The sequence below is a fragment of the Zalophus californianus genome, chromosome 11 (genome assembly GCF_009762305.2).
Source record: "Zalophus californianus isolate mZalCal1 chromosome 11, mZalCal1.pri.v2, whole genome shotgun sequence".
In the NCBI taxonomy this organism is placed as follows: domain Eukaryota; kingdom Metazoa; phylum Chordata; class Mammalia; order Carnivora; family Otariidae; genus Zalophus; species Zalophus californianus.
The window spans coordinates 83,664,704-83,684,631 of NC_045605.1; the positions used below are offsets into that span (position 1 = coordinate 83,664,704).

At 39.6% G+C, this 19,928-nt stretch overlaps 1 protein-coding gene across 1 annotated transcript in view; it reads right to left on the reverse strand.

Annotated features, from left to right (window-relative positions):
• Positions 1 to 382: 382 nt before the first annotated feature.
• Positions 383 to 19,928, reverse strand: part of DCDC1 (doublecortin domain containing 1) — a 468,564-nt gene continuing 449,018 nt past the window's right edge. Inside the window, exons 38-40 of the mRNA XM_027579679.2 lie at positions 16,357 to 16,507; positions 13,145 to 13,254; positions 383 to 1,701 (exon numbers count right to left, since the gene is read on the reverse strand). Of these exons, the coding sequence (XP_027435480.2) occupies positions 1,639 to 1,701; positions 13,145 to 13,254; positions 16,357 to 16,507 (324 nt within the window). The 3' untranslated portion in view covers positions 383 to 1,638. The remainder of the gene's footprint in view (positions 1,702 to 13,144; positions 13,255 to 16,356; positions 16,508 to 19,928) is intronic.

Below are 19,928 nucleotides of genomic sequence, written 5' to 3' on the forward strand. Positions count from 1 at the left end.
CCAGTCCAAGATACCCTGTTTCTCTGCAGCCGGGTAGCCGTGATTTCCAGGCAGGCTCCAGGCATCCGAGGCCACTCCTCTGCAGAGGTTCTGCTCAGGGCTGCCAGGCCTGTCAGCGATCGCTATTATTCTCCTGACAGACAAAAGAGAAACAGCGTGTATTCCCTTCTGCCTATAAAAGTAGCAAGTAAAATGGCTTTGTGATTGTAAGAAATGTCGACTTAATTAGCTTTTTTCTTCCAGGTAATAAGTGTTTTCTCCAAGGAATGCCCCAAATTAACAACACTGAAGTTTATATTTCCTTCCCTTTTCCCATTTAAGATTCATAGATGCAAAAATCATACTCAAAGATGATAAGAAATCTTCATGGTTTATTGTTTTTGAATATAACAAGACAACATTACCACAGTGAAAGTTAGAATCCACTTCATCTGATGTGTATTTTGAAATCTTCCATTGAGAGGTGGAGATCTTATGTCCCCTAAACCTTAAAGAATATTGAAATCAGAAATATCTTCCCTTATATCAGAAGTTCTTTACGTGGAAGTTCACAGAAGTTTTTCAGGTAGGTCTGAGAACTCCATGAAATGGTATGAAAAAGACAAAACTTTGTTTTGTATATGCATTTTGTAAGCTTTTGGCTTTTCAAAAGATTCTCAGAGGTAGTATATGAACCAAAACAGTTTGAGAACTCCTTTACAAAGTCTATTGAGGTTTTAAATGTTGTCAATTCATATATAAGTAATTTCACATCATTATAAAATTATTTGGGGGGCATCTGCCTAGCTCCGTCGGTAGAGCAAATGACTCTTGATCTCGGGGTTTGTGAGTTCAAGCCCCACAGTGGGTGTAGAGATTACTTAAAAATAAATTCTTTTTTTTAAAAAAAGATTTTTTTTAAACTTGCATTTTAAACCAAAATGTATAATTATCAAAGATATGTTTTGAGAATATAAGATGCCTAGTTTACACCATCACATTTATTTCTTTTGTTCAATTTTTCAAAGTGTCTCTTGCCTCTCAAAAGCAGAAAGGACTATCCAACTATAACTTGATTTAATTTGACTCTGAGGATGTAGTTCCTGAACAGCTGACTGATATGAAATTCTATAAAGCAGATCCTCTATCCCCATTGTACTGTTGTAATTTTCAGTTTGTGGTCCAGCACGAGAGCAGAGGATGGCTTCACCTCACCTTCCCATAACATTGCTCTGGCAGTGGGACTGCTGGGCATTAGCTCGGAGTCTCTGTGTGCAGAGCCCTGTCCCAAGGAAATAAAAAATGGGTCTCTGCCCTCCAGGCACTTGCCATCTAGTTGGGGAGAAAAAAACATGTGTTCAATATATATGCAACTTTTTCCAACAGGCCTCTCTATAGACTGGAAAAACTAGACAATAGATACAAGATTTCACTGGACTACAGAGTTTCTATGGCTGACGCTGCCTTTGATTATGGGATGTCTTCGTATTAATTTTAAATAACTTATAGCTGATTTATCAGTGTTGGTAATTCTTCAGAATCAGTCCGTGAAAAATCGAGTTATTTTGGAAGATAAATTTTAGGACAAAATTTCTAAATGAACCACACAGATTTCTTTTTTATAGAAGGGCATTTTCCTAAAGTCGAGTCTTCGGCAATCTAAATAATTAGCCTTTCTATCACAGCCTTCTGTTTGCAAGTAGGTGAAGAAAGTTTTCTTTCCTATAAGATAAAAAAAGAGAAATATATGTATATATATATATATATACACACATACATATACTTATTTATATACACATATATATATGAAGTTCAGTAGAAGTTGCTATCTTAAAAATATTTATCAGAATAGGTACATTAAAACTTGATAAGGTTTGTAAAATTTATAGAGGCATTCCCTTCAAGGCCTGATGTGAGTTATGAAATCTAATTTTGTTTTCATAGCTCTGTGATAAAATTTTATCAATGTTATAAAAAGGGGTCTTTACTAAGACTGACCGGAAATCTGAACTATCTGGCCAGGCAATAAAAACACATTCCTTAGCTGCAAAGTGTCAGACAAGCAAGGTGTAACTGAAATTGATCGATAAGTCTTCCTTTTACAGTTGAGTGCATTCACTTTACCTCATAGGATAATAGTTTTTTTTAATGGTTTTTCCATTAATATCAGACTTCAGTGTTAGTAAGAAACAAGAAAGACATAAAAGGGAGGGAGACATGCCATCAAGGAAGAATGTTGCGATCTTTAATGGTAGAGCACTTGAGCTCAGAGGAAGTGCTTGTGTGGGTGAGGGGTGGGACTTTTGTTTCAGACTGTTATGGCTTGAATTGTGTCCCCTTCCCCCCCAAAAATTCATATATCAAAGTCCTAGCCCTCAGTATCTTAGAATGTGTTCTTATTTGGAAGTAGGGTCTTTGCAGATATAATTAGTTAAGATGAGGTCATACTGGAGTAGGGTGGGCCCCTAATCCAATATGGCTGGTATCTTTATAAAAGAGGGACATTTGCACATAGGCACACAGGGAGAACGTCATATGACGATGAAGACAGAGACTGGGGTGATGATTCTATAAGCCAAGGAACAACAAAGATTATTTGGAAACCACCAGAAGCTAAGGCAGACGCATGGAACAAATAATTCTGTTATACCCTAGAGAGGGAACCAAACCTGCTGTCAACTTGATCTTGGACTTCTAGCTTCTAGAATTGTGAGACAATAAAGTTTTGTTTATTTTTTTAAAGATTTTATTTATTTATTTGACAGAGAGACAGTGTGAGAGGGAAAACAAGCAGGGGGAGAAGGAGAGGGAGAAGCAGGCTTCCCGCTGAGTAGGGAGCCCAATGCAGGGCTCGATCCCAGGACCCTGAGATCATGACCTGAGCTGAGGGCAGATGCTTAATGACTGAGCCACCCAGGCACCCCAAAATTTTGTCATTTAAACCACCCAGTTTGTGGTACTTTGTTACAGCAGCCCTAGCAACTAATACATGGGTGAATACAGCCACTGGGGTAGAGAAGTAAGACCCCAGATAACTAGCTATGTCCTGAAGAGTAGGTGAGGGCCACTCCCATGCATATGGCAGTGCCCCCACTATGGGTTGGGCATCCAAGTGTAGCTCACTTTGCATAACTCAGTTGTCATCGGGGAAATCTTCCAAACAGGCAGTGACTAAACCATTACTCCTTGAAGGCATCTGGTAATCTCACTTTCAAAATTACTAATACCAGTAACCTGAAATTTCTACAGGTTTTGAGGTTCAAATCCCAGCTCTGCCACATATAGGCTGATGGCTTTTTAAAAATTTATTTATTATTATTTTTTATTAAATTTTAATTCCAATATAGGTAACATACATTGTTATATTAGTTTCAGGTGTACAGTATAGTGAGTCAACAATTCCATACATTAGCCAGTGCTCATCACAATGAGTGCACTCCTTAATTTCCATCACCTATTTCACCCAGCCCCTCACCAGCTTTGGGCAAGATATTTCACCTCTTAGAAGCTCAGCTTCCTCATTTGTAAAATGCAAAAGTATAAGTAGAAAAAATATCTACTTCCAAGGGTGGTCACGAGTATGGAATGAAACAGATGACAACAAGACTGTAAAAGTCCAACATGGTACCTGGCATGTGTAGACATTCTACCAGCATTAGTGCCCTTCCCCTTCAACATTTATGATCTTATTGATCCATATACCAAATACGAAACAACCTGCCCAACAGTGCAGGAGGCAAGACTCAATTCAGGCCTTTGCCATCACGTCCAAAGATCCTTCCCTGGAAGGAACTACCTCCAGCCCTTGGCCACCACTAAACTGTGCTGTGGCCTCCTTCTGTTGCTCTGGTGAAATGTGGACTGGGCTTCTGAGGGTGAAGATGATCTGGATGCAAGTCCTAGTGAATACCTGTAACAAGGCCTTACCAAGCAGATGGATAGGCATCCTGGGGTCAGCTGGAATTCTGGCTGTTACAACCCTTGTTACCCAATTGTATCTCACAACTGAATCAGAATCAGACTTTTAAAGTTGGGTAGAACTTTAGAGATGCAAGAGTCTACTTTTCTTATTTTATAGAAGAGGTAGCAGCAGTTCAGATGGGGCCCTTGGCCAGTTAGCATGGAACTGAATGGTCTTATGAATCACGGTCTAATGTTCCTTCCATTCTATTGTGTCCCCAGTAATCACAATGTTAGCCCAGGAGTGGAAGAATAAATCCAAGGCTATGTAAAATATACATATAAATATACAGAATAAATATACAGAAAAAATATACAGAATAAATCCAAGGCTATGTAAAATATTCTTAGTATAAAAATTTACCATTGAAGAGAAATGTGGCTTTAGTGGAATCAAGGTCCTTCCTAGCCCTATCATGCTTAGACCAAGGCAAGGTGAAAGTAGATTTCAAAATGGAGCTGCAACTGCCCTTTAGTAACGGGATGGGGGCACATCAATGCTTTTTGGTACGTACTCTGGAGGAAGTGAAGTTTGCTCATCTCAGCCCCCAGCACCTTAGCAGCTCCTGAGGGAGCCCATGGCTGTTTCAGAGTAGGCAGAGGAAGTGAGGAGCAGTGACCCTTGTTTGGAAATCTCCTAAATTGGCTGACTCCCATTTACATGCTGTTTCTGGCAACAGAGATCAGTCTGGGTCACTTCTATGTCACTGAGTAAATATGCTGGAAATTATTACTATTTCAGACAAATGTTTAACTATTCTCAGATTATCTGTGACACCACAGGCCAAAGTCACGGCAATCTAACCTGGGAGTGAGTTTACTTTACTTTGTGATTTATGGAATGAGAATTCTAGGCGCTCTGTGGGACTAATTTAATACAAAACATTCAGATGTCTGTCTTATAATGCCATTCATCTTTCCTTAGCCTGCCTGCACCAGGGGGCATGTGGTTCAGAGAGCAGGCTCTCCCTTCTCAGCCACAAATCATCACACTTGTGAAAGGGGGTGACGTGTCTTCCCTTCTAAGCCAGGCTGTCTGCAGCAGTGGCAGCTGAGCAGTTAAGGGTTCATTTGGGCACTGATGGGAGAAGAGGATTTTCTACTCCATCAGACCTCAGGAGCATTTTGAAAGTTGCAGTTGGCAAGGAAGGGATCATGATCAACCTTGTTTTGGTTTGCTTTGTGATGAAGGAAACTTAGTCAGGCTATACTGTCTTAACAAGTATAAGACTTGTTTTATAAGAAGTTTATGTGGTATTTTATGGATTGATATGATAATGCCTGTCTTAGCTCCGGTTGCTACAATGAAGTACCATAGCCTTATAAATAATAGAAATTTATTTCTCACAGGTCTGGAACCTGGATGTCAGAGATCAGCATGCCAGCATGGTCAAGTTCTGGTGAGAGCCCTCTTCTGGGTTGCAAACTACTGACTTCTCATTGTATCCTCATAGGGCAGTGAGCAGAGCAGATGAAGGAAACTCTCTAGTGGCTCTTATAAGGGCACTAATTCCATTCTTGAGGGCTCCATCCTCATGACCTCATCTGCTCCTAATTACCTCCTAATACCATCACACTGGGGCACAGGGTTTCAACATATAAACTTTGGGGGAACACTCAGTCTAAAACAGTGCACGTGAAGAGAAGAAAATTCTACAAAACGTCAAACTCTGATTCAATGTGTATATTAAAAAGCAGGTTTTTAACCAATCAATTACTCTAAATCTTACATTAATTCAACAAATATTCATTAAGGCCTGCTATATAGCAAGGAATATTCAGGCACCGGGAATACAGGTGTGAACAAGCCTGGCCTACTTTCAAGGAGCTTAGAGACCAGTGGGAGAAAAAAAAAGACATCAACAATGATAAGTGATAAGCAAAGGGGGCAGAGGGAACACATGGAAGGAAGTTTCTAACAGAGAGGAGTGTGGGGAGTAGTCAAGGACAATTTCTCAAGAAAGCTATAGGAGAAGAATGTGCAAAGGTGTGGAAATAAGAGAGAACACATGATTTGGCGAGGGGACTGAGGGACTGTCTAGGATGCGTGGGGTGCAGATCTCTGCGAGCAGAGGGTGAGAAAATAGAGACGGCTGGGCTCGTGGACACAATAGTCCCAAGGGTGTTGGGTTTGCTCTTTGATGACAAAGGTGGGGGTGGGGCACTGCTGGAAGATTTTAAGCAAGAGAGTAACATGATATGATTTTCATTCTGGAAAAATCATCTTGGCTACGACTTGGATTAAAAAAAGAATTGGAGAGCAAGGAGGCTGGGGTTGTACTATGGCTAGTTAAAAAATCATCAGGATCATCCATGAGAGCAACGCCATGGCCTGCAGTAAGACAGTGTAAGTAAACAACTTCAAAAGACTTAGAAATCCCACAAATGAATCCCTTCTTTCTTCATAACAACGGTTGGAAATTGGTGCAATGAAAATTGCCTTTTGTTGTTGAGTCATTTCCTGAGCAAGGACCTGGAGTGCAGGGCACTGTTGAGACGTCTACGTGCAGCTGCTGCCTTCTGCCTCATTGCTGGTGAGGACTCCTCCCTGAGAAGCCTCTTACGGACACAGCTTTAGCTCCATATCTAGTTGTGGCCCATAGCAACTTCTTCATGGGAACTGGGCATTATCTAACAGATAATACTACTCCATGGGTGTCCTGGAGCATAACAAGGATTTACGACCCAAACACAGCAGACCACTGTCAAGCCCACTGAGCAGAACTCACATTTCAACATTGAGAAAGCTGTTAGCCAGGTTTGCCTTGCAGAGTGGAGGGAGGGGGAGAAATGGTAATAAAAAATCAAAATCCACAATGGAATTTGGCCTATCAAAATGACTGCATGAAATAAGAGTCAAGGAAAGGTCTGATAAGGGCTTGGCATTCTGAATTGATTTGGAAAAATCGCCTGGATGCCAGAGTGCCTTGAGTTTTAGATGCCAGGATATCCCTGCAAGATCCACTTCCTCAGACAGAGTTGGTTGTATTAAGAAGTATAACTTGTGAGTCCAACTGGTATCCTTCCTAATATTGTAACAAAAGTCAAAGATTCCAACCTCAAGTTTGTGTTGCTTATACAGCAAAGATCTCCCCATCAAGGCCAATTTTGAGGAGGTACCAAAGGGCAAGCCTCTCACTGACTAAAGAGAAATAGTGACAGCTTAGATAATTCCATGGTTAATTTCATCCCTCAACGGTGAAGAGAGAAAAGGACCATAACAATGGCAGAACTATGGTCTATACTGAAAATGCCTTGGAGCCCCGAATGGCAGCCATGTCCACAGCTTCCTGAGGAAACCAACCCACACTGTCGCTTACAGGCAAGCTGTGCTTTGTATCATGTGATCCCTGACATCCTAATCTAAAGGAATGAGTAAAAGGCTGGCCTCCGGCCATTCAGTCTCGTGTTAGAAGACACAAAGAAAGTAATTCAGTTGGTAGAGTGGCCCTGGAGCCAAAAGAAATACAAAGAGAAGGCAGGAAACAGAAGCCACGAAGCAGCAGAGGCTATGAGCAGAGCAGACAAGTAAGCAACTTAGTGTAAAGCAGAAGAGACTGTGGAGAAGTAGAAAATTCACAGCAGAAGCAAGAAGCACCAAGAAACAACCAAGTCAAGAGCAGGAATGGTACACTACTGGGTGGCCATTTGGACAAAGACAAGCCATGCGTCTTGAACGGAGACCACCATGAAGCTCGTGTGCTGGGCTTCCCTGTGCATTCTTACTTCCTTGTTAATCCTCCCAACAAGTCTCCATCACTAGAGGTAAATCGAGTGTGTCTCTGTAACTTGAAACCTGAGCGAGTTTAATTTAATACACAATATCTAATCCAGCTTTCATATTAGTTCCCTTTAATGGTTTCCCACTGCACCCAAAAAAGAAAAATCCAAACTCCTTAGCATGACCTACAAGGCCCTCCACAATTTCATGCCCACCCCTCCCACCTCACCTTATGGCTATTAATCCAACATTCTAAGCCTCTGCACTATCCCAAGTAGTCATACACCTTTGCATGCCCAGCACCCAGAACAGAACAGAGAGTGCCTGGCATATATATATATATATATTAGTTCTTCAAAGAACTAATTTTCTTTGTATTTTTTGTCTTCTAAGGAAAGTGTCTGTCTCCCAGCCTATATGGATTTCATTCAGGGAGCAAGAGAACTGTCTTGGAAATTAATTTTTCTAAGAGCACTTGTTATTGAACTGAAATAATATCCTGTGGAATTTCACACTCTTAGATGAACATGCCAGGGATGTGGGTGGCTCAGGCTTCCATGTTAACTAGACTTAGAGCAAACATAAAGAGGTTTGCCACCCCCCCACCCCCGGCAAGCAGTTCTCTCAGTGAGAAAAGGGTCACTTCAGCAAATAGACCCCCATCCTTGTTCTAAGGAGCACCCTCTTTGTACATATAAAAATGCACAAGAAAACTCTTAAGAAGCTTGCTATTTTTCCCCACCCTCAAAATTACTCTATTCCTTGATATGTGCACCATAGCCCAGACATTATTCCTGTGACCTTTAAAATAGCAAGATGTTATCAGTATTGAAGGCAGCTTAATTAATATGGGAAGCTCCACTACCTCAGACTCACTTGTTTTGCCTCCAGTGTCTGGGTCCTGTTTACAATCTCTCGGTGGTCAGTCCTGACCCAGGAAGATTTCCATTATTTCTTGAGCAAATGGTGATAAGAAAACATGAAGACATTGAGACTCAAGCCGTCACACATGCAGCAAGTGTTTCTTTGCCTTCATATTCCAGTGTTCTTGAAACTGGTCGTCAGCACTTGAGCCATGCCCAGATGATGGTCACAGAATTCCTGGCCAAGTTCCTCAAAGTGTGGTCAGCTAACCACTCTCCATCCCTGGGGCTTATTGAATGCAGACTGCCTGGCCCACGTCAGGCGTACAGAATAAGAACTTCTGTGATCAGCCTGGGACTGTGTTTTATCAAGCTCCCCCGTGAAACTTTGAGAATCATACTAAGGAAGCAGCCCTGCTGATCCACAAATTGCTCCAGAAAGGATTGTTTTTAAAATAAAAGGTGGAATTTATTAAAGGCCCTTAGAAGAGAAAAGCAGGGAAGACTGAGAAGACCAAGAGGCAAGGAGAGAAAAGAAAGGAAGGAAGAGGGAAAGAGGTAGAAGTGAAGAGAGAGCTATGTCTGGTCTCATCCTTTGGGGGCACCAACCCTGGAAGTTCTGGAAGATTCCCTCCTCTCCTCTATTCCGGTCCAACCCAGTCTGCAGGGTTACTTATGGAGAGTATGCCTTTGGGAAATTTCCTCTAAAATATAGCTGCTGGTGGTGGCACGTAGAGTCTGACTGCCCAACTGCCTCAGTTGGTCTGACAGAGGTGACATCTTGAGAATCCACACCATGGCTAAAATGCCAGTATTCTTTCCCAGGTTCGAAACTTCTAGGACCGAAAAGGCAGGACCTAACGGATCCAGTGGTTGACTGAACCTTCTATCTACCCTTAAACAAGCACAGGAATACAGCCGACAAGGATCCATAGCACATCCAATTCAGAATCACCGTTTTACTTGCCATATAAATATAATTTCTTGTCTTCTTTCTTCCTCCCTCCCCCGACCCAGTCACACCATGGGCGTAAGCACGTCCTCTCCCCTCGTATATTTCTATTTGCACATACGGTGCGGGGTGACAGCATACTGATAGCAGTTTCATATTACAAACGCACAGAATGAGAAAATACTGTAGCTGGCAGCAGGCCCCCACCGTGCAGCCCTGTTACACAGTCCGACCATTTACTTTCATCCGCACTTACCTGAGTGGTGGTCTTTGTTGATCTTCTTTGCAGTTGCTTATGGCCAAGCAGCCCCGAACCATGCCATTTAGGCAGAATTTTAGTTTATTGCATTGAGAACAAACAAAACGGCGGCTCTTATCTGCTTACCTAGCCTTAGGAGGCTTCGAGATGTGCTCAGAGCCAAGGGGAACTGGAGCCATTGGTTTAACAAAAACAACTGAGGATCACCAATGGGTCCAAATTCCATTTAATTGAGGACATTTGCGTCTGATTTGTGCTGACCTAGAATAACACGGATCTGTGGGTTTTGATCGCTCTCTCCCAAGTGATGCCAGAAAAACAAAACAAAACGAAACAAAACAAAACAAAGACAAACGGCTGCCTTGGTGAATCACAAATCTCAATGACACTCAGCACACCTGGGCTATTATTAAAGATTAGCTCATAAACACAGCAATAGCCACTAGCCACAATTTCTAAGTGATTCTCTTGTAAAGAGAACAAATTTATCTTTCCCTTTTTGTTGTTTTTTGCTTTGCTTCCTTAATCCACACACACACAAAATTAGTTATTATGAACAATCAAGAAAGAAATGGAAATTCAGGGTTATTACTCTATAAAACGACCTTTGCATTTTGAATCATTACTAATGTGTCCTGTTTTGCAAAGCTGGCATAAGTACCCAGATAAATGCTTCTTATTTATAAAACACTGTCAGTTAATCTCGAAATGTCCGTCAAACTTTCAGGCATGTTACTTTTAGTCAGCTGGCTTAGAAACATGCAGCTTCACCCCAACACTTCGTCAGGCAACAAAAGCTAGAGGTGGGACAGAAACATCCAGAAAAGTCCTCCTGAGGAAATCACAGATGCTGGCACACTGTTGATTAACATCTGGATCACCTTAAGGGTGTTTGTGAACCAGCAGGAAATAAATTTCTGAGAAGACCATGGACTTGAGGATGGTTGTTTTAGTATTTAATAATAAATGGTTTCTAGTTGATAGGAAAACATTGAAATGTGACTTATGTATACGCAGCTGATTCAAATTTGATAAACATGTCCCCAGAGGAAATTATTGGGTTTATTAAAAGCCTAGGGAGGCTGAACAGAATTGCAATAGTCTTATTCAATAGTCCTTGCTGAGGTGGAGTAACCGCTCCCCAGTCCACCTTGCAGCCAACCAAGGAGGAAGGTCAATAATAAGGAAAGAGCAGGGCTGTCCTTGGTCTGAGTTATAAGTGGGTATGAACTGCCGAGATACCTCGTGCAAGTAAGTGTCGCTGCCTTGCTGGTAAAATGTGATGTGTTGATGACTGTTATATTACATCTAAAATCCCATTTACTAGTAATAGAAAAGTTCAGTTAAGAGTTTTGCCTTATGTCTCCTGGTGCTTGATAGAGCATTGTGTGATATTGCCAATTTTCGCTTCAGGCGTATTCACATGCAACAGTGAAGACTTCACAAGAATTTGCACATTTGATCCAGGGTGAAATTATGCCATTTTCATAGCAAATCAACTTTTCTTTGGCAGCAAAATGATAGGTACTTTTGCACCTAGAGAAATGCCTTTGTTTTCAAGGAATTTTGAAAAAATAAAAAAATAAGAAGTTCTTTGTCTATGGGGATTGTGATCCAGTCATTCTAAGCAGAGGCCCAGCAGGTAAGAATCCTGTTGTCCTGCTTTCTGACCTGAAGCACGTTCCTTAACCTTTCTTATTTTGCCTTTCTTGTTAAAAAAAAAAAAAGAAAAGGAAAAATGGGGGTCACATGCAATCTTTCTCTCCTATGTGTCACAAGGCTGTTCTGGGATGCCTTCACATCTCTAACGTTGTACAACAGTGTCTGCAAAAGGGCAAATTGCTGTGGATGTAACATGTGAAATTTCACCTCTATGTGCTCTCCTTTTAGTGGTGTTGGAAGCAGCAGGAATTTATTCATGCAGCCCTACTGATTTGCAGACTGGGAGTAAATACTAGGCCTTTTGCAGCGATTACCAAGAGCCCCCCTTCAGTAGACATGATCTACTGCATCACATTAAAGTGGTGGATTGAGGAGTGAGCCAGCTGAGCTATTCTGTACACACCTAGCCAGGTTGCAATTTATATTCAGGCAGAGCTGTGAGTGGCTTTCAGAGGAAGAAAGAGAAGAACAGTTCTCTCGAAATTTTCGACCAGGATGGGAAACCAAACTCTGCTTTGTCACTGCTATTTAAAACAACAACAACAAAAGATTCTTTCTTCATTGCAGGAAGAAATTAACAGATTAAGTTTTTCTCTTCTCTTCCTGTAGTGTTGCTTTCTAAGATTGCTAAGGATTTCCTTTGATTCCTTACGTGACTTTTCTTTTTAACAGTGCATAGATCCTTTCTCTAAGTTCTGTTTTGAGGACCCAGTCTATGACTCTTGCTTACTGAGCTTAAGTCTGGAATTACCCAGCTTCACTTGCGTGAACAACATGTTCTATAGCTGTACCCCATAAAGAGTTCTGCATTGCTGCTACAGGCCAAACTGAAGGGAAATTGGAGAAGGAAAGATTGATTCATGTGGTATTCAGTGGTCACCAGCCATCTCATTTTTATTCAGTAAATATAGGATTTTAACATGAAAGTTTGGAAAATATGGTGGCTGAACCAGAAAAATGTCAGTTTGGGTCAAATGTCAGTTGGGTCAAATATTAGGTGGTCAAACAGTCTATTTTATTATCAAATTACATATATATATATATGTACACACACACACACACACACACACACTACTTGACCCCACTAAATTACATATATAAATACATACAGTGTATTTATAATAAACAAATATAAATTACGTGTGTGTATATGGGTATGTGGGGTGTGTGTGTGTATATATATATAAATATAAAATATTACTTGACTGCACTAAATTATTTTTCAATAATAATAATAGTTTCCTGATTTTTTCTGGAAGAAAATACATCTGAGATAGTTATTTTACTGACATTATTTTGTCTAGTTTTGTTGCCTTTCCAAGAACATATTTGAGGCATCAAATGCCATTCTATGTAAAAATGTGGAGGGTAATAACTTTTTTAAAAGAACCATGAGAGACTATGGACTCTGAGAAACGAACTGAGGGCTCTAGAGGGGCGGGGGTGGGAGGATGGGTTAGCCTGGTGATGGGTATTAAAGAGGGCACGTATTGAATGGAGCGCTGGGCGTTATACGCAAACAATGAATCATGGAACACTACATCAAAAACTAATGATGTAATGTATGGTGATTAACATAACATAATAAAATAAAATTAAAAAAATTTAAAAAAGATACTATACAAAATTAAAAAGGATGAATAATTGTCATCTGATTGCAAGCATGTGAGTGTACACACATAGATTACCCCAGCAAAATACAGCACAAAATGCGATGGTTCTCATAGAAATTAACTGTGTAGATGTACCGGAAATTGCAGCTTGTCAGGTTGTGACGCCACGATGTTTGTGGCTTCGGGGCCCTGCTGCCTTCGGATTCTGGCATAATCTGCTCTGACCTCCATCAGTTGCTTTAACTCTGTTAAAAAGATTATTTTGAGAGACATGTCAATGTATTTATAGAAAGTAATTAAAAGTCCAAGACGATGAAAGCTCGAAGATCCCTCAGAAACCCTTGACTCCCACGCTGGACTCTCATTACACACTTGACTTGCTTATCACATCAGATACGTGTTAACATTCTTTGGATTTCTACAGAATGGCAGTTCTGGAGAGGGCTTCCTTCCAGGCTTGGTACAAAGCCTGAATTGGAGGCTAACCTGGGAGTGGTCTAGAAACTGAACCCAGTGAAAAGAGGGGAAACACAGCAGTGAGAACAGTGTTCCAATTCGATGACAAATGGCATAAAGCACTCTTAATTTTGTTGGGGGTTTGTGTGAAAGAAACCATTCTAACAGCATCTGATTTGTTTTGACAAATCAGTGTGATTCTTTGATGACTAAACTTTCACACGCTAAATGTTTGTATACTAGAGTGCATAAAATAAGTTATTATAGCGTGGTTAGTTTTGAAACTCCCAGGCTGCCTTATTTTCTACCACATAGTTAAGCCAGTAGGTCACAGCAAAACTTCGAGTGGAATGATTACTTAAGTGTCCCTTCATAAATAAATAAATCTGTGTGTGTGGGGGGGGGCCTGTAGCATTTCTCTCTTCTTTTTTAAAACATTCTGAATATTTAGATTTCTACTTAATGATTATTTCTAACTTAATTATTTCAAGAAAAACAATAAATGTCAACTCATATAGTAAAATAAATTTCTGAAGAACAACTTAATTAAATTCTTCTATCCGTCAGATTTCCTAGAATACATATCACCCATGGAAAAGAACTTAGACAATTGGGGAAAACCACTAACCTTTTCACCAGGAAGGTAACATGGGAACCTACTTCCAGAGGAAAAGAATCAACTTTCACATCATAGTAATCCATGTGGTCACAGAACTGAAGATGTAAAAATAAATATTTGTCTACACAGCCTTGTCCTTTGACCACAAAGCTAACATGGAGGAAAATGGTAGGGAAAGTAACATTTGCATTTCTTATTTTCTCTCTCTCTTTCATTTTTTCTTGGTAACAAGCTTGCTTCTGGCAAGGGAGCCTACATTTCTCTCTGTGTTTTGGATATCCTTTTGGCCAGTTGCCTGAAGCATACTTAGCTTTATCTATCAGAAAGGCCCAATGAACACAATGAGGCCAGGAAGGTAGGGGCCAGGCAACAGAAGACCATCCCAAGAGTATAAAAGATTAAGCATAAACAATGAAGAAACTGGAAAAGTACCTCCTACTGCACCACTTGTTCGCTTACTATTCAATTGTACTATAATATTTCAAATGTATTCATATACCTAATTAGATTGAAAACTCGTTTGGGGAAGGAAGCTTGGCTTATATTTCTTTTATAGGGCTACGTAGTTTGGCAACACAGAAAACTGTCAACTAATACTCACTAATGATAAGAATGCTATCATTGGTGTGTTCTTCCCAAGTACCCACATAATGAGAGTCACCGAGAGCTGGGGTGAGGGGTAATGGTGAATGATGGGGACAACAGCCTCCAGAGAATACAAAGATTAGAGTCTCTTCCTTGATGTAGGATGGCACTGGAGGCATATTTGTGGCATCCCTCACAGCAGTGCTAGGCATCCCAATAAATCTTTGTCTTCCTACATTTCAGTCTTTATTCCTATGCTTTTGTCCCGGGCTAAATGTAAAGATATGATTGCAGCTGTTTTAAAAGGTTCTGGTTTCTGTACCTTACATATAACATAGTAATAACAATTTTAGGGTGACTTTTAAAAAGAAATAATATAGACGAACCATGAGAGACGATGGACTCTGAAAAACAAACTGAGGGTTCTAGAGGGGAGGGGGGGTGGGGGGATGGGTTAGCCTGGTGATGGGTATTAAAGAGGGCACATTCTGCGTGGAGCACTGGGTGTCATGCGCAAACAATGAATCATGGAACACTACATCAAGAACTAATGATGTAATGTATGGTGATTAACATAACAATAAAAAAATTTTAAAAAAGGAAATAATATAGTATTAGTTCTTTTAGGGATCCCAGGTGATTCACTCCCTTAATCTTTTGATTTCCTTTAAAGTGGTATCATGTTCTTCAGAATTCCTGAAAATCATACCTACCCCCAGAAAGGGGCTTTAAATTCCTCAGGCAAACAGGATAAAGGACAAGAATTGGTTTAATAACAAATATATGTTCTTTTCCATTTCTATCACTTCTAAAAGAAAATTAGCAAAGAATAGATAACATAATAAAATGAGCATATACATTCTTATTATTAAAAAAAGAAATCTGCAGGGGCACCCGGGTGGCTCGGTCTGTTAAGTGTCTGACTTTGGCTCAGGTCATGATTTCAGAGTCCTGGGATCAAGCCCCCCTTCAGGCTCCCCGCTCAGCTTGGACTCTGCTTGTCCCTCTCCCTCTGCCCCTCCTCCCCCTGCTCATGCTCTCTCTCTCTCTCTCTTTCAAATAAATAAATAAATAAAAATATTTTTTAAAAAATCTGCAAACTGGATAGTTGCTATTAATAAACCATTAAGTTTTAAATAACTTGAAAATAGGAAGTCAACAGAGCCTTCTTTCCTCAGGGTTCATGTTAAGGGAATACCTTCAAATGAGGCCATTTAGAATTCCTGCAAATAAGGCCCTTGGATAAGGCTCAAGACTAACAGAACTTGGAATTCTTGAGTGTAAACAATGTCAATAGTGAGTTTCCAGCACAGAAGTATATAAATTTTACTTTAGTAACATGGAGTAGAAAAGTGTGGAAGAAGATAATTATTAAAAAACATCATGTTGGGAAATAAAATTTAGAAAGCAAGCTCCGAGAAACAAACTGAGGGTTCTAGAGGGGAGGCGGGTGGGAGGATGGGTTAATCCGATGACGGGTATCAAGGAGGGCACGTACTGCATGGAGCACTGGGTGTTATACAAAAACAATGAATCATGGAGCACTACATCAAAAACTAATGATGTACTGTATGCTGACTAACATAACATAGTAAAATAAAATTAAATTTAAAAAAAAAATTAAAAACAAGAGACTGAATGTTTTAATTCTTCAAAAACTTGATGGAAAAGAGACTGTCCCCCATACCTTTTTGGGTTATAAAGCCATGTCCTGTGGACACACAGATGACCATGTCTCGTTCTATGTCGTCCCACGAGTGAATTGGTTCTCCACTGGGGGTGTACAGTGTTCTTGCTGGGCGGGCCAATTTAAGACGTGAGGAGCAGTCATCCAGCAGCTGAAACACAAAGGGACTGATGTACTGGAATGTGAAATGTCACAACAATAATGAAGTCTTAAAGAATCAACTCCTTTAAGAGAACTATTATCCCAGGTTGAATATTTATTTTACTTGTGATTTTTAGAAAGAGGTATAGAAGGAGTGGGAAGAAGAGCATATAAAAGTTCCCCAAAGTGCTTTAACATGAAGAACTTTAGTGCTCTTAATGGATTTTTCCTTGTAGTTATATTTCCATGTGGAAGAAGGCTTCTTGCTGTTTAAAAAAAAAAAAAAAAAAAATGCCTAAATACAAAAGACCCTGGCTTGAGAATCTAGACTTGTCAGAATAGCAGAAAATAATTTTTTTTCAACAAGCAAGGAACCCGAAGGACAAAAGCACTGACCCAGACGTGGGGAGACCTGGGCCTCCGGCCTCTGTCCGACTTCAAACTAGTCAGGCAACTTCTCTACGAGAAGAGTCTCTTCAACTATAAAATCAAAGTTTTGATCTAAGACCTCTTCGATTCTCTGATTAGAAAGTCTTTTATTTTCCCCCTTTTAACTTGGAAAATTTAAAAACTATCTGTAAGAGCCTTATTCAGTTTCTCTCAATTTTCCTTGAAATATTCATAAAATACATATACAGATACAAAGTGTCAATGGTACTAGAAAGATTAGTCAACATGTTGCCAAACCCCTAAGGGCAGTTCCACCAACGTGTGAATAAGGCTTTAAGACAGAATAATAAATGCAAGGAGGAGGAAAAGTAGAGGTTTCTACACACTTGCCTGTATGACTTTTTCCTCCCATATATGCCAAACCCCTGTTCCTCCAAAATACAGGAGCCAGGTCCATGCGAGCCCCAAAGATAGATCTATTTAAGGGCCACAATTCACGACAATGTGGCCTGGCAGGGGGCAGAACTGGGCGCATAATGACACCTTGCATATGGAAAATGAATCAATAATATGAACAAGACAAGACAGTGATGAGACGATGCAATCAGAGAGTGCAGATTTCACCCACTACTTTGGGCAAGGGATGAGTGAATTTAATTGAATAAGGATTGAAATTACCCAAGAATACATTCCCTTTTGTAGATCGTCAGAGAAGATCAGTGGGAGAGTGGTCTCAAACGCAGCCCCAGCCGTCCTGCTAGGTAACAGCCGGTCAGCAGCAGTCTGACTCCGTATTGTGCCTATGAACCAGCCCGGGGACTTCAGATCCAGTAGAGGATCCTGACAGCTCCCAAGTCAAAATTTAGGGCAACCAAAGAGAACTAATCTATCCTGTCTTCTGTCAAAAGATCTCTCCTTGTATAAGGGGGTATAGATAAAAAATTAACAACAGCGACAATATGAGGCTTGTGAAAGTATTCTACAATGTAAAAAGTTGTATGTTTTACACTATACTCAAGGTGAAGAGTTAGAAAAAGATTTACAGCAGGAATACGTTTTAGAGAATAGCTGTATTGGGTTTTCCCAAAATTCAATAAAATATGACTTCTGTAAACACACACATACACACACAGACACAGAAATTAGAGATGACAGCAGTTCATCTCTAATTTGAGGAAAGAAGTATCACTGAGGTATGGGCAAACATGATGACGATGACAGTGATGATGATGATGATGATGGCAACAATAACAGCAGTTAACATTAACTGACACATTTCTATGGGATAGAAACTTTTCTAGAAGTTTCCAAGGACAATCTGATTTCATTCCCTGGAGAGAATTATTATCTTCATTATATTGATGACAAAATTGGAGACCGGAGATTAAATATCTTAACCCAGGTCACACAGCTAGTAAGAGAAGGAACAGGGTTTCAAACTGGGATGAACAGAGAGCTAAATGAAAAGAGGAGAGAAGGTAAGGAAATAAAAGACTCGATAGTAGAATTAAAATCTGTCTTGAAGCCAGAAAAAGAGCAGACTGAATATTGTAGAAAATTAAATCAGTATTAGGAAGGACTAGGTTGAGAAAATCTCATAGGATATAGAGAAAGCAGAAGACATAAATTTTATGAGAGAAAATTTAAACATCTGGAATGTCAAGACATCAGATATTAAACCTATACATTATTGGTGTTACTGGAGAGGAATTCAGAATAAATTAAACTTAAGCAACTATCAAGAAAGAAAAAAATTGAAGGAAACTTTCCTGTCCCAAAGACCCATGTCTTCAGACCAAATAGGCTAACTCAGGACAAGGCAAAGTTAATGAAAAAAACGACTAACACTTAAATATAATTGAGTTGAAAAGTATGAATTTCAGACATGGTGGAAAATTCAGTTTTATTTAGACCTGTTTTCTGCAAAAATGAATGCCAAAGAAAATGGAATAAAATATGAAGTTTTTAGGAGAAAATGTTTTAACATAAGAATTCTGTATCCAGCTGAATTATTACTTTTGGTTACAGGGAATAAAAGATATCCTCATGTATACAAAAGCTCAGAAAACATATCACCCACATACATTTCAGATTATTAAGGAATTAATGAAATTCCTTCACTATGGGAAAGTCATCATATGAAATGACTAATTGTAAGCAGTGAGACCACCAGAACATGATATAACTGCTACAAAAAAATGGTCAGAAAATAAATGAATTAAAAATTTTAAAGTCTTCATAGAGAAAAAAATAAAGTAAAAATGCAAAGCATGATAAGAAAGGGACATGGGCAAGGAAAAGAAAACCAAAGCATTCCAACTTTCTAGTTATTCATGAGGTCAAAAGATGCTGTTTTTTGTTTTCCTTTGTTAAGAACATTTATTTTTATGATTATAACCAATGCAATAAAACCTAAAGTCAGAATAAGAGAAATAGTTCATCTAAAAGAATAAACAAAATCATCATGTGAACTTAATATGATTTTATTCTTAGGAAATTTATGTGAATCACATAAAATATTAATAACAGGAGAAAAATGTTTAATAAAGTGTCCAAGCACAAAATAAATTATAAAAAATTGATGGCTTTTTTTGTTCACAAAAATAGGCATTTAGAAAATAGAATGGGGGGAAAATCCATCCCAATGGATTTTGGTTTAGCAAAACCAATTAGGAATGACAATTACTTTAAAATGTGAGATGTGGGGCTCCTGGGTGGTTCAGTTGGTTAAGGGTCTGACTCTTGATTTTCACTCAAGTCATGATCTCAGGGTCATGAGGTCAAGCCCCACATGGAGCTCCCCACTCAGCGCAGAGTCTGCTTGAGATTCCCTCTCTCCCTCTCCTTCTGCCTCTGCCCTGCCCACCTCCCATGCACTCTCTCTCTAAAATAAGTAAATAAATCTTTTTAAAAAATTATAAAATTTTACTGAAGGACAAAAAAAGGTATATATATGTATATATACATACACACACACACACACACACACACACACACACACACACATAAAAACGATGCCACAGAATTCAATCTGGCTGTGA